This window comes from Dendrobium catenatum, unplaced genomic scaffold (assembly GCF_001605985.2).
Source record: "Dendrobium catenatum unplaced genomic scaffold, ASM160598v2 fragScaff_scaffold_231, whole genome shotgun sequence".
Lineage (NCBI taxonomy): Eukaryota > Viridiplantae > Streptophyta > Magnoliopsida > Asparagales > Orchidaceae > Dendrobium > Dendrobium catenatum.
The window spans coordinates 5,983,234-5,998,494 of record NW_021318693.1 but is presented as its reverse complement, the minus strand read 5'-3'; the positions used below and the strand labels follow the sequence as shown (position 1 = coordinate 5,998,494).

General features: G+C 33.8%; 2 protein-coding genes across 4 annotated transcripts; one reads left to right on the top strand and one right to left on the bottom strand.

Annotated features, from left to right (window-relative positions):
* Window positions 1–1,830: 1,830 nt before the first annotated feature.
* Window positions 1,831–3,085, top strand: LOC110107913 (putative 12-oxophytodienoate reductase 8; the record flags this gene model as incomplete). The annotated part of the gene is made up of 3 exons (XM_028693097.1): window positions 1,831–1,904; window positions 2,004–2,134; window positions 2,205–3,085. Coding segments are annotated over 3 exons (981 nt in total), but the record flags the coding sequence as incomplete, so codon positions are not given.
* Window positions 3,086–3,234: 149 nt separating this feature from the next.
* Window positions 3,235–14,139, bottom strand: LOC110107911. Of its 3 annotated transcripts, none has more exons than XM_020838356.2 (9): window positions 13,959–14,139; window positions 9,002–9,169; window positions 8,724–8,836; window positions 8,337–8,412; window positions 7,551–7,579; window positions 5,893–5,986; window positions 4,599–4,685; window positions 4,286–4,457; window positions 3,235–3,809 (listed from the first exon to the last, which is right to left on the bottom strand). In XM_020838356.2, exons 2-9 carry the CDS (start codon window positions 9,143–9,145, stop codon window positions 3,439–3,441), a joined length of 1,086 nt encoding a protein of 361 aa, XP_020694015.1. In that variant the 5' UTR covers window positions 9,146–9,169; window positions 13,959–14,139; the 3' UTR covers window positions 3,235–3,438. The 3 variants fall into 3 exon arrangements, with proteins under 3 accessions (XP_020694015.1, XP_020694014.1, XP_020694016.1); XM_020838355.2 differs by having other exon boundaries at window positions 9,002–9,184; window positions 13,959–14,138; XM_020838357.2 differs by having other exon boundaries at window positions 3,235–3,791; window positions 9,002–9,184; window positions 13,959–14,137.
* Window positions 14,140–15,261: the final 1,122 nt, after the last annotated feature.

Sequence of the window (15,261 nt, the reverse complement as noted above, 5' to 3'; positions counted from 1 at the left end):
AAATTTGGTTGCTCACTGAGTTTTCTGTAGGCGATCACACTCGTGCAGGGCAATAAAAGAGTGCTAAATTGATAATAAATATAAATATTACAGATGCTTCAGCTATTTAGGCTCAAATAAATAAGGGTGTGATCAAGTCAAATGTGCTTTCATTGGTTTCGTCTTTTCAATACATTCAGTTCAATTTTAAGTTCGCTGGAATCGTTGTTCATATGGATCCAAATTTAATTTCAGAAGTTTTCAACTTGATTTTGCGACGAGATTCGTGCCTGATCAAGATAAATTTTTGAGGGTATATGAACTATTATGCCTAAAATCTTAAAGCTAAGAGGAAAAGACCAAACCCTACCCTCTCTACGCAAAAGATTTTTGAAAAATTCATTCATCACATAAAAATTTTATTTTATGTAATCATATTTAATTTTTTCATACAAAAGAGCTAAATACCATCTTAATATAAATTTATCAATCAACTTTTTCCTATATTCAACCTTTGATATAATAATTTCTTTTACCAAATTCTCATTCAATTTGTTCTTTCTAAAAGCTTTATGATGACATTTGAGCTGACGCCATGAAAAAGGTCAATTGGACTATCAAAGACGAAAATAATATAATTGCAAAGTTAATCTATAATATAATTTGAATCATATTAAATTATTAAATTTAAATATATTATAATTTTTATCTATTTAAATAAAAATAAAACAACAAATAGAATTTTTTTTTTCAACTTTAAGTGTTAAGTACTACCAAAGAAATTTCTCTTAGTTAATCGTATCATAAATCCTACTCGTATTTATCTTAGGCTTCATTTGGGATGGCTTTCTTGTTGATTTCTAATACGAAAATTTCTAGTTTAAAATATTTTGTACTAAAAAACTGCTTTATAAAGCAGCAAGAAAAAAGTCCCAAACGAAGGCTTAGGATTCGTTTGGAATGACTTTTTTACTTCTTTCTAAAGCAGCTTTTTAGTACAAATTTCTTTAGTTTAAATAATTTATACTAAAAAACTGCTTTAGAAAACACGAAGAAAGTCAACCTAAATGAAACTTTAGTCTAATCTCATATATGAGGCGCTTTTTCTTAAGCCTCCTCTTATGAATTATTGAATAAGAACACCACATTTTGGTCAATTATTTAGTTTGACTTTTATACGTAGAAATTAAAAGTCATTTGATGACCACATTCATTGCATGTTTATTATGATTGAAGCCTTCCCTTTCATCTCAAAAACTATAAATTCAAATTGGAGATCTGAAGCTCATTAAGAATATAATATTCTCCATTAAGATTAATAGATTGAGAGAGAAATGGAAGCTCACAAAATCCCTCTACTCAAACCTCACAAGATGGGCGCCTTTAATCTATCGCACAGGTAATTAAGCACCCTTAATCATCATTAATTAGCTTAAATAGCTCATATAAACTCCTTAAGAGTGTTTAATTATGTTCTTCTTTATGAAATAGATCCATATGTTTATTTAGAGATCATTTAGGATCATATTTTGTTCTTATTTTTCATTTTTGTTTTTAAATATATATTTAATTTGTGTTTTTTTAGTTATTTTTTTTTATTTTTGAAATTAAAATGGGCAAGGCATTCTAATTAATTTTTATCATAATTAATCTGAAAATAATATTATTTAATTTGAAATTATTATAACCTAAATTTTAATTAATAATTCATATAGCAAATAATCAATCAATAATTAGCAATATTAATTACTATATTTTCTTAATTATAAGAAATATCTTCATTATTTTTAAAATTAAGAGCAAATCAAAATAATATTATTTCATTTCACTTACATATAATAGAAATAACTATTTTACTCACAGAGAACAACAAGAGGAGGTCTTCTTATATCAGAAGCCACTGGGGTTTCTGATACTGCTCAAGGGTAATCACTAATTAAATCACTAATTATAATTAATCATTAATTAATTATTAATTAAAGTAATATTTATATATTAAAATGTTTTATAAAATTTAAAAATAGGTATCCAAGAACTCCAGGCATATGGACTAAAGAGCAGGTGGAGGCATGGAAGCCTATTGTCAGTGCAGTTCATGAGAAGGGAGGAGTTTTTATCTGTCAGCTTGCGCATGTTGGAAGGGTCTCTAATCATGGTAATTATATTTAATTTTTTGTAGTTTCGTAGGGTTTTAGGTTTATTAATTTTTGATATTATATGTGCAGTCTACCAACGAAATGGACAGGCTCCAATCTCAAGCACAGACAAGCCTATTCATCCACAAATTCATCTTGATGGTACAATTGAAGAATACTCGACGCCTCGAAGGCTAAGAACTGATGAAATCCCACATATCGTTAATGACTTCAGAGTTGCTGCACGAAATGCCATTGAAGCAGGGTTTGATGGTGTGGAGATACATGCGGCGCATGGATATTTGCTGGAGCAGTTTCTCAAAGATGGTGCAAATGATCGAACAGATGAGTATGGGGGTAGCATGGAAAACCGTTGCCGCTTCATCTTGGAGATTGTTGAGAAATTGGTGGATGAGATTGGGGCAGGCCGGGTAGGCATCCGGCTCTCTCCCTTTTCAGACCTAATGGAGTGTGAAGATTCTAACCCAGATGCTCTTGGGGTTCACATGGTGCAATCCCTAAATAAATATAACCTCCTCTACTGTCACATAACTGAGCCTCGAATGACTTTCAATGAGGGAAAATTAGAGCTCCCTCATCGACTCCATGAGATGCGGAGGGTGTTTCAGGGAACTTTCATCACCGCAAGTGGCTATGATCGAGAGGAAGGCAATAAGGTGGTGGAAGAAGGTTATACAGATTTGGTAGCATATGGGAGACTTTTCTTGGCCAACCCCGATCTTCCAAGAAGATTTGAGCTCAATGCTCCTCTTAATAAGTATGATAGGTCTACATTCTACACCCCTGATCCTATTGTTGGGTATACCGACTATCCCTCTCTTCAACCATCACTAGATTCCAATTAATTTCTTGTTTTTTTTTTTCAAATGTGTAACAATTTGATCCATTTAATTACTTAAATTATGCTCATTTTTTCATGAGCTTCAAGTTTGATTGCAATAAAGGAATTGTTTGCTCCCCATCCATCAATAGAAATATTACATTCATATCTATTGTTCATCTATTAAAATAAAATTTTCTTGTATTTTACTTAGATATGTTCATGTCATTATTTGGTACTAAAGGTAGAAAATGGTAAAACTTCTGATTTGGTAAAAAATTTGGTATAATGTACTCACCTCAAAGCAATTTTGGCCGAATAAGTTTTAATGTGATGACAATGTTACAAATCTACATGTCACATCAAGTCCATGGATACCTATATTATTTATAAATTGGAGCTCAAATGGCTATAAACTTATAGAATAGAATGGTATATAGCTAATCAACTTTATATCAGAATAAAGATCTATTATGGGCTTCGCTAAAGAGAAAAACCTGGAAATGGAGAACCAGCAGCAGTAGAAGCATCAGCATTTCCCACAGAAGCCAAATCCAATCTCATCTTCTTCTTCTCTGGTTCGCTTGACTCCATTTCAGAAGTTTTAGAAACTTGAACAGAAACAAACGCTACTGTCTTCCTTGATTTACTTTGAGTTCTCATCAAATTTGTAAGCAATTCTTTGCCAGGACTTGGTTCACAAGCAGGCTCTGTGACAGGAGACATTTTGAAATCTATACTCTCTATGCTTCTTCCAGTGTGTGTTGATTCATCCAAGGATGAATTGGTATGAGGTTGCGAGTTGAGTGATTTTTCTTCTTGCTCATTACATGAATCTGAAACATGGCACAGTTCTGTAAGGTGCAGGCAATGTGTTGGAAGTGAAATGAGAAAGCATTGGCTTCGTTTGAGACGGCTTTTTTATTGCTTTTTGAAGCCGATTTTTAGTACAAAAATTTTAATTTTTGTACTAGAAAGCAGCTTTAAGAAGCAATAAAAAAACCGTCCCAAACGAAGCCATAATTAGCTGCCTTAAGAACAATCTAATCACCAAAGTATTTAGTACATTACCGACATTTACATGCACACAATTGAGGTCTTTATTTACTTATATATCTAACATCTAAATTTTATATTTACATTTATAACACCCGATTGTCCAAATGACATCAAAATATAAGAATGAAAAGATTTTTTCAATTTACATAAAGTGATAAGAGATTAGAATCGTAAATAACTGAATAACAGATTTAGATATTAGATATGTAAAATTGTAAATACATAAAAATTCAATGAAATGTATGTAAAGCTCCATTGATAAAATACTTACCTTCACCCAAAAGTTGTAAAGTTTGATACTGAGTTTCCAAAGGAAAAGCTCCCTGATCTGGGATCTTGTTGTTGTCACATTGTGTGCTTTCATGCAACACATATTTGTCATCTTCCCAGATGCATTCAAGTGTCAGAATATCACCACTTGAAGAATAATAATCCACAAAAGCCTACAATAAGAGAGCCTTTGGTTAATAACAGAAAATCAAGTGCATTATAGCCTACATAAGTTCTTAAGCACAAAACCCACTGCAAATCCTACACTGAAGAAAATGAAAATTGAACAGATTAGTTACTTTACAATAACAAACCTCAATTCCTTCGCTAGAGAGTTTCAGGGAGTGCTTTTGAGAGTGAGTTGAAACCATATTGAATACAGAAACAACGTCTATTAATATCTGTTACAAGACAAAAGAAAGTCATTAATTCATCAACAACATCAAGCCTTTATCCCACTACGTGGGGTCAGCTACATGAATCATTTTTCTCCATTGTGTCCTATTAAAAGTCAAATTCTCATTTAAATCTAATAAAGAAAGGTCATTCCTAATATTTTCTAACCAAGTCTTTTTAGGTCTGCCTCTATCTTCCTTAACATAAGTCAAATCTAATACCTCTACTCTCCTAACCAGGTCATCGGAAGGCCGTCGTTTTATGTGGCCAAATCATCAAAGGCGACTCTCTCTAATCTTTTATCTTCTACTGGAGCTACTCCAACCTTTTCACGTATATGCTCATTTCGCAAGTCATTAATTCATGCAGGAATAAATTCTCCTTTTTACCTCCATCAGTTGAAGAAAAACTAGAAAAAAAAAAAAGAACTTAGAAATCCATGCGAACTGGGCAGATTTTTGCTACACATGCTCATACATACGTACTGTTCTCAATCAAATTTTCAAAGTACAATTATCAGAACAGTTTTTTATTTTTTGTTTTTTTCCTATATAACCTGAAATCAACAATTCATATGGAAAATATCTCAGCTATTTCGGATCATTAAATAAAAAACTATATTAAATTCTTCAAAAATATGATAATGGAAGAGATTCAAAGACAAGTACCCTTTCTGAAATCGAACAAAGCCTATTAGCCAAACATTAGAAATATGCCATTTAGGCTTCATTTGGGACGGCTTTCTTTCTACTTCTTAAAGTAGCTTTTTAATACAATAATTTTTGTACTCGAAAACTGCTTTAAGAAGCAGAAAGAAAGTCATCACATACGAAACCTTAATCTTTAACTCAACTTCCAATTCAAATAATCAGCGCCAAAAATATATCCTGGACAATTAAGATTAAGGTAGCAACCATCTCATACAAAGAACATATTTATTATATGTCAACACTGGTTTAGATAAATTGGATCTAGTTTTTTTTTTTTTTTTTTAGTACAACGGTTTTTTAAATATTTGTTTTTTTTTTTTTTTTTTTTTTTTGGGGGGGGGGGGGTGTGATTTTTTTAATTGCATATGCAATACTAATTGTGCAGCAAAAACAAAAACAAAAATCAACTTAGTCAACACAATAATCTTTGTCAGAATCCTGTATATATTCAAGAGAAAGATTGCATGGCTAGAATTCAATTTGAAGAACTATAACACCTGACCTGTTGAACAAGAACTCGAAGACGTCCAAGGCAGGCCAGTATTGTGAGTGAAAATCCCATGAAGAATGACTTAGCAAGCAAGAGAGATATCTGACTATGGATGATCAAGAAACCATGTATAGAACTAGAAATGTAAGCAGATGCAAAACACAAAAACACGCTGATTATATCTAATAAATTAAAGAATATGATGAAAATTTATGTACTACTATTTCTCACTATTCCTCAATAAACACTATAGTATTAGAATAAAAGCGTAATTAGCCTAATCAAGCTCCTGCGCCCATGTAAACTTCAAATATGAAGCAGCTTATAATCAAATACTGGCGTCTCTTAGCCAAACAAGTAAAAAATGCCATGAAAACACCAAAGGGCAAGATGAGAAAAACAAGCTCAAGTTGAAACTAAGGTTTCGTTTGGGACAGCTTTCTTCCTGCTTCTTTAAGCAACTTTTTAGTAAAAAAAATTTAATTTTTTACTAAAAAGCCATTTTAAGAACCCATAAGAAAGTCATCACAAACGAAGCCTAAATCTCGGTCATAAAGGAAGCTGAAACATCAGCATCATTAGTTTCATCCTAACACAAAGTAAGCTGAGACAAACGCAAGATAATCTGTACGGCTGACGCCACTGTTAGAAGGCACAGATCAAATGAATTAGGAGCAGTTTGGTTGAAAGTGTTCAGAAGATTAAGGTTAATCCAATGTATTAGGAATTCAGAGACCCTTTTTTTTATTTTGTTGGCATTAATTAAAAATAATTTAAAATTTTAAAAAACATATCTACCTATTGCATGACAAGGATGTAAGTCATCGTTGTCGATGCAATTGCAAGTTGTTGATGCAATTGCATGGTGTTGAGGTAGGTTATGGCATCACAGGTCATTATTTTCGTTCATGTTTGCGGGTGAGAGGTCACAAATTGCCCTTCTCAGAAGGTCTCAGCATCACCATTCATATTCGCAACAGCATAAGAGAGGTCGTCACAGGTCACCATTCATATACTAGGAATTAATCAAATATATATGAAATTACAACATTCAAAAGCAATTCGCAAAGAAGAGAATATCAAAAGAGCAACCGATCAAATAATATGCGATTCATACAACTAGACTTAACTAAGAACCAATCATCTAGTAGTAGAAAATGAATATTATAAAAATAAGACCATCACAAACAATTACTAGGAATCATGCAAAGAAATTAGCTGCAATAGTATAAGTACCAAAAATGCTAATATTCTAGTATCAAAACCAACAACATAGAATTGCTCTATAGTTGCTATCAAATTCACCAAAAACAACATTGTAGAAATAACAAGGAGATTGCAAACTAGAATGGCAAGTTCATATAGAATTCCTAGTATGTGAAATTTTGCCTAGAGTTATATTCCGGGTCAAATTTTAAGAAAGCAGATTAAATTGCAGATAAAATAATACCTAGAGAATGCTCCCTTATTTTGCGAAGACTTTAAGATAGGTTTCAAATTAAATTTGAGAATAATAACTCAAATCAATGCTAACTGTTAATATACATTTAAATAAAAAAATCTATATGAAATGTTGTTGATCGTCATATAAGCAAATAAACTCATTAAAATGTGATATAAGCATTACAAGTTAAGATTTTAGTCATAAGCATCATCTAAATAAAGGATACATCGCTGCTTTCAGAATAGGCTCAACCATCTGCAAAAACAGAAAATAAACCAACAAGCATGTCTAAGTAAATGAAAAAAAAAAGAGTAGAGAAATAAATAAGAGTGCATAAATCAGGTTATAGTCATTGAAATTAATTTTTCGCAGAAAAACAAGCTAAATGTTTATTTCACCCTACTTGTGCAATCAATAACCTGCAAGCGGCGTCAAAGTTGATCCTATGAAACCCTTCCCTACCCAATATTAGTAGCATGACGTTGCTTTAATTGCTACAGCAAGGTAAAAGCCCTCCTAAAAACTCCATCAGCCTGAATAAGGGCGTGAGGAGCTGAACGGACATCTCAGGCAATTGCCACCACTATTCTAGTGCCACTTCAACGCCTTTGGACACAATACCTATGGTATCTCTAACACCACCTTTATTTCTATCACGAAGAGAAAAAAATGCTTGAACAATACGAAGTTTTGATGACTCTTCTAATTGAGTCCTTGCATTACATTAAATAACATTCTAATTTGATTAAATATACTAAGCTCTTAACTCACAAGATCGTTGCAGATTAGAAAGAACGTTAGCAGGAAACAAACAGTCACATAAGAAAGAGAGCTAGAAACACAAGTGAAAAATAAAAATATATATATATGAAATAGCTAGCCTTGATTGCATCAACGAATAATAATTAAAAGAGAATATCAACTCCATAGCAAAGCCAAGATGAATAATCAAATTATAAGCAGAAAATCTCACCAAACATCAGCAATTTAATCAACAGAATAGCTAGCATACCTGTGATAATAAACGTGCAACACCCAAGAGCCGATTGTGGTAGGTGTGCTTTCCAACGAAGTAACTTTTATTATTACTACATAATAGAGAAAAAAAAAGTTTCAAATATGAACTGAGTGATCCACAAAATATAGCAGCATATAAATCATACACCCAACCACTAATGCACCACGAATTGAAAAACATTTTATTTTACTCACTATCAATCCAACTGCCGTAAGGAATGCCTAAACACTTTGGATTAGCACACTTTTTATCCTTTTTCCAGTCCTTTCTTAAGCTTATATTTACCCGAAAGTATACCAAAATAATAAAAAATTACTAGTGGAAAGCATTGAAAAAAATTCAAATTTCGAACACCAAAATAATAAAAAAATAAAAACATACAGTTTTGAATGATGAGCATTTTCAGCCGGACTTTTCCCTCTAATGATAGGGAAAAGGGCATTCAAGATCTGGACAAGCCCTGCTGACTTCAGAAGCCTTAAATCCCTCCTCACCTAGGAATTACACAATAAATATGATGAAAATTCTATCCAAGAAACAGAGATATAAAAAGAAGGTTGCATCATCTTATATTAAAAAACGCATAAATGGAAAAAAAAATCAATACTTGTTGAAAAATCAAATTTATTTTGGATACACTTAACATAATTTATGGCTACCTTGAGCAGGGCTTGGAAGTAAAGAGATCCCCTATGTTGGTTTTTGCTCTTATGAACGATTCTCTCAATGATTCCAGATTCAGAACTTAGCTGCACAAGAAGAGACTTCAGCCTCTCCTCCAAGTTTGCATTTTTTGCATCCATCCAAATTCCCAACGCCCTCTCAATCTGGGTTGGATTTTCCTATTGAAAATTATCAATAGTAAAATGGAAGCTTGAGATTCTGACATTGAAATTAACATGGCTACTCAAAAATAAAACCTTGACAAAATCTTTAAAATTGGGAGATCTATAAAAAGTTTAAAAAAAAAAATTGAGAAAAGAACCAAAATGACCCCTCAACTCTTTGTGAGGGACAAATAACCCCAACTCGAGGAATCAACTTTTTCCCTCAACTTTTTTAAAATAGAATATTTTTTATCCTTACTTCCAATGTTTGGGTTAATGGTGTTAAATGTAAGGGTATTACTGGCTCATTTATAATTAAACATTTTATTAAATATAATTTTTCAAGTAATTATAATTTTTTCTAAAAAAATTATATTTCTTTATTAAAAAAATTAATAATAATTTTAATTTCAATATCAAAAATTGTAGTCATATTTAACATTTCTATTTTGCAAGATTTAGGCTAAATTATGCTTAAATCCTCTCATATCTATTGATATAAATTTATGTAGAATTGAAAATTGTCATTTTTGTTGTTTGTTCAAGATATACACAATTAACAAGTATGAGCTAAACCAGTAACAGTGTTTTAATACATTTTTTAATATAAATATCCCTGTCTTACCACACGCCACTCCCTCGCTTTCTTTCTTGGACGGGAAGAAAAAGAAAGTAGAAGAGGAGAAAAGGGAGAAGAGGAGAGATAGAAGTAAGAGAAAGTCCGTCGGGGGCCTATTTGTCCTCTATTTCATTTACAAAAAAATATTATATTCATTGAAAGTAATCATCCTTTTACTCTTCTAAATCTGCCAAAAATACATAATCTCCTAATTTCATAAGCTTTCATCTCAAACTTTTGATATATTAGATATTTGATTATTCTGAACAATATAACATGATTTTAATGCATTTTCATTAATTAGAAACGTGTACATGAATATTTCTATGAAATGAGTATGAAAAATGTATATTAAAAATGTGTTGAAAGTTATGTATCATGATTTAATATGATAACACTGAAATCTAACATATGTTGAAATGATAGAAAAGACTGATATGTGTTGAACTGTGATATTGATCTGACTGAAAGGATAAACTAATTGATATCAATATATATGATATGATAACCCACAAGATACCACTCAAGATACATCGATTCACTGATGGGAGTCATAAGGAGTTGGAGACTAATTGTGAGTTATAAGGAGAACATTGATTGTGAGTCATAAGAGGCGATTGATTGAGAGTCATAGATGTAGGACTGGGAAACATAAGAGACGATTGATTGGGAGCTTGATACTAACACTGGTGTTAATATTGCTATTGATTTTATAGATATTAATATTCATATGAAATATCGCTTATTATTATCGATTACTATTATTGTTGTTGATACAGATCACTATTACTGATATTGTGACTAACATTGTTATTGTTTATTGTCATTAATATTGCTGACTGTTACTGATATTATATGTGATGAAGTAATGTATTGAGATGTGATATGCTATAGAAGGATAAATTGACATAGTTCTCTTATATGATTCAAAGCATGCTGTTCATTTTTCAATGCATTGATTTCAGTTGTAAGATTTTAATTACTTACTGAGCTTTCACGGTCATTATGTGGTTTTACATGGTTTCAGTTAAAAATAAGGAGCCTACATCTTAAGGCTAGATAGTAATTTTAATTTAATTACCTTTCAATTTTATTTTTTTTGTCTAGGTGTATTTTTTTGTAGCCTATGAAGACTATTATATATATTATTTTTTACCCTAGAGTCAAAATGTAAATATTGACAACCACATTAATGTGATTTATGTTTCTCACTGTCTATATTTTCTATGATAAGATTAATTAACTCTGGATGTTAAATTAATCTAATTGTAAATGACAATTAGCTATTATTGAAAAGAGAAAAAGAGACAGAAGTTATTTCGCTTTAAATCCTAGGGCGTGACATCATAAGTGAGTTCTCATGCAACCTCGTTGCCCCTTTATTGATGAGGGCTTCAAAAGTTTAGGTAAGAGTTGAAATACGAGAAAAACAAGTATAAAGGTAGAGGGAGATCGATAATAGAGAGGAAGCATAAGGGAGAAAGGCTTAGCAATGACGAGTGGTGTGTGAAGGGTGGTAGGACTAGCAAAGAAGGGGGACAAGACCGATAGCAGGGTTACAAGGTGATGGGATTGTAACGGGAAGTACTAATTTTAATGTTCTTTTGATGTTTTGAGTGTTATGTATGTAAACAATTAAATTTATGTGGTAAACACATAAATCTTAATGCTTTATGTGATATGTACGTAAATAACCTAATCTTTTTTATTTCTTGACTAAAAGTTTTTCTTTTATTAGAAAAAAAGTATAAAGCCATTCAAACTTTGAAAACCTAATAAGTTGCTGGTATTTCAAATATATCTTCTTCAAACTTTATAGTTTTCTCTCCATACAATCAAATCCCTCTTGCATCTTTCAATGCTCATCTCATCTTGAACAAACTCCCATTACCACTCTTGAGCCCAAACCCAAGCTATTGGCACCTCTATTAACCTATATGGGTTCTTTTATGCATGCTTGTCATTATTTATAATCAAAACATCTCACTAAATTGCAATAGCCTATGCCTATTTTTCTCCCTTCCCTCCTTTTTTGTCAGTGTTGCACTTCGTCATTGCTAAACCAATTATGAGATTTTGCCTAATGTAGCAAACTAAAGGAGTTTAATCAATCTAAGTTGGAGCTGAGGATATACTAGTCAATATTGCATTGTGTTGTAGCCATCGCCCTGGTGTGCATTTGCTATGTTTCATGATTAGTAGCCATGCAAATGTCCCTTGACGTAGTGGATTGAAGATTACACCATTAACCTGATTTATTATATATCTAAAAGAAATTTTAATTAGCAATATGAAGTTCTTCTAAAGGAGCTTGATTAAATGTAGAGATTCATGGGTGACTAAAACAAGGATGACCCGGTATAGCTTACTACCCTAGACTCGTGGTTACCCTATAAACTCAACATGACTCGTCTTTTGTTAAAATAGCCCTATACTTGACCGTTATCAAACCAAATATGGCCCATCAAGGTTAGCTTGACCCAATTGTCCTAAGAAAGAACTAAGACCATAATGATTTGCCCTTTTATACATTAAAGGACCTAGTGATCTAATGGACTTGGCCTAGGGGAGATTAAATCCAAATGGACCCAATGTGCCACTTTTGGTCAGATTGGCTTGGCCTCTCAACACTTGAGCATATTCACTCATAGAAGACCTAAGTAGTTAGTGGACCAAAATTTAGGTGGACTAGACCTAGGTTAGACCTAGGTTAACCAAATTGGCACAGTGTAGCTCAATTGAGTCAAATTGAAATTAAAACCATTGTTTAAAATTGTGCAATATGAGGCTCGTCTTGAGGCCTCTGCGTAATTCCACTAAAAAAATGCCTTGAGCCTACGCCTCGAATCTTTTTATGAGGCTTGCATCTCAACTTGGCTGAGGCCCGCCTTGAGAAGTACCTCGTCTCACTAGCATGAGTTGGTACGCCTCACCCTTCTTATATATATATTTTTGTTGAAACTTACCTAAATCATAAACTAAAGCCGCAAACAAATCATGCCCTAATGCACCCCCGAGCCACAACAATTTTCTCCCGACTACCTCGACCTCTAGCCTACCGCCTTCGCCACAGCCACCACTGTCGTAGCCATCGTCAGGAATCACTTGAAAGCCACACACCACCACCACATCCTCTAAAAATTTAGGAGCAATACTCTCATCATTATATTGATGACAAATATTTATGAAAGACGGAGAAGTAGATTGGGAAGCTTAGAGTCCACAGAATTAGATAGAGGGGAGATCAGTTTGTTATAATGATGCCTCCAATAAAAACCCCTCACTAATGAACGTGCAGATGATTTTCAAGTTATTGAAAACTATTGTAGTTTTCTTTAAGAATAGCTTGTGGATGAGTAAGGAAGTGAGAAAGAAGAAATTTAAAGTTAAACTTAATGTTATATGATACTTTTATGCGATTCTTATATTTTATGTTGTTTTGTTTTTGGATTTCAATTCTATTTCACATAATTTATCACTTGTCACTTTAAATCATGAGCAATTTTTTTTCATATGTATATCAATTTGTTACTTCATAGTTTAATAAAAAATTAATATGTCATTCTTTAACATATTATTTTTATATAATATAAAAAATTACTTTTAAACTTTATTTTCACTGCATACAATTATTGGATTTTGAGGCTTACGCCTCAAAACTCCTTGAAGCTTATGCCTCACCTCACGAATGAAAAACGCCTCAATACCTAATTGCAAAATTTTAAACTTTGATTTAAATCATGACCCAATGGATCTTAAGTGCCCCTAAATAACCTAAGAACCCATTGTCCTAGCCTAGGAAGTAGTTAACCCAACCAAGACTTAGCCTAACCCAGCGTAACTCAATTGGATCGAACTTTTGTGAAGTAGGCAAAGAAGCTTTTAGCAAAACAGCGAGCGCACTCTCTTCGTAGAACTTCTGTGAAGAGAACGTCGCCAACGAAGGAGGCGAGAAACTTTCAGGGACTGTTTGGCAAAAGGATTTACGCCGGATTTGAGCAGGATTTAGTGTAAATCCTGCCAAACGTAATTTACGCTCGACGCAAATCTCGCAGCGTAATAAATCCTCCGTTTCCCTCTTTTTGCCGTAAATGCCGGATTTACTAAATCCTATAGTTCGGCGGATTTACGGGATTTGCCCGAAGAAGCGCGCGAAAGGGAGAAAGTTACCTCACAGCGAGCTCCCGTCCTTATTTCCGATCAAAATGACGTAACTTCCGATCCGAAGGGAAAAGGGAACGTCGTCAAAGGAGCGAATTCGAACAACAACGAAGGAGCCGAAGAAGCCACTCGTGCAATCTTACACCTGCAGAGGAAGCCAAACCGCGACGACGAAAAAAAGGATGAAAAAAAACCCTAGTAATTAATATAATTTAAAATATTAATAATTAAGTAAATTAATTCAATAATGGGGTTTTTACATACATAACACTTAAAACTATCCTAATTACTTATCTAACACCTAAACATTACTATTTACATACATACCACCTAAATTCAATTACTCTCCTAGAAATACCACTCCGTTAACTCTGTGCGAACGATTCTCGTGCCTTCGGCGGCGCAAACTGACGCCGGCAATGTATGTCGCCGCAACGCAACGCGATGTCGCATCGTCGCCATCCAGATCGGAAACCAGAATCTCGCCGGCACCATCCCCAAAGACATCGCTAACCTCACCGCCCTCACTCGCCTGGAGCTTCAGTTTAATGAGATATCCGGCGATCTTCCTTCCCTCTCCTCCCTCGCTTCCCTCTCTGGTGGCATCGCGTTTCCCTCTCCTCCCTCGCTTCCCTCTCCTGTGGCATCGCGTTTGTTCAGAGCATGACTGGTTTGGAAGAGCTCTGGCTACACTCCAACTCCTTCTCCGGACATCTCCGGACTTCTCCGGCCTCGTTAATGTTCAGAGCATGACTATGCCGAAAGCTTTCCTGCACTGTGAGCTTCAGAACAAAAGTTGCAAATAACTTCTTATGTCATCATTTCCGGAATAAGAGCATTAGTTAAGCCAATAAGATCACAAAATCAGTTAACAGTTGACATAAAGAAAATGCATGCATTGCCAGCAAAATGACAAAAGGAAGCATTACATCTGCAATAACCATTACCTGAAATTTTCCCACTTAGTTGATTCAAGACAGAATCACGCTCGTCGTTAGGTTCGTCAGAACGCTGGAATCGCAACGGGATATGGCTGGGAAGGGTGATGAGGTCTTCTCCTGCAGGGATTTCGCTGAGGGAGGATACGCCTAACTGCCTAAGCCATCGGACCCTTGGTTTGCAATTCTGAGCTTGGGGTGAACGAAGCCGCCTTCTCTACGAACCCATTGGACGAGGTCAGGCGGATGAAGAACAAGCCGAGACGACGAGGCGAAGCACGTCAAAGGCCGGCGATTTTCCATTGATTTCATCGATTTCGCACGGAGTTAACGGAGTGGTATTTTTTAGGAGAATGATGGAATTTAGGTGGTAT

Excerpts from the sequence above, each read along its gene's own strand:
- LOC110107911 (XM_020838356.2), bottom strand. The coding sequence starts at position 9,145 with ATGGATGCAAAAAATGCAAACTTGGAGGAGAGGCTGAAGTCTCTTCTT. Across the intron at positions 4,686-5,892 it reads TTCGAGTTCTTGTTCAACAG|ATATTAATAGACGTTGTTTC; the intron begins GTCAGGTGTTAT and ends GTCTTGTAACAG. Across the intron at positions 4,458-4,598 it reads TCTCTAGCGAAGGAATTGAG|GCTTTTGTGGATTATTATTC; the intron begins GTTTGTTATTGT and ends CTCTTATTGTAG.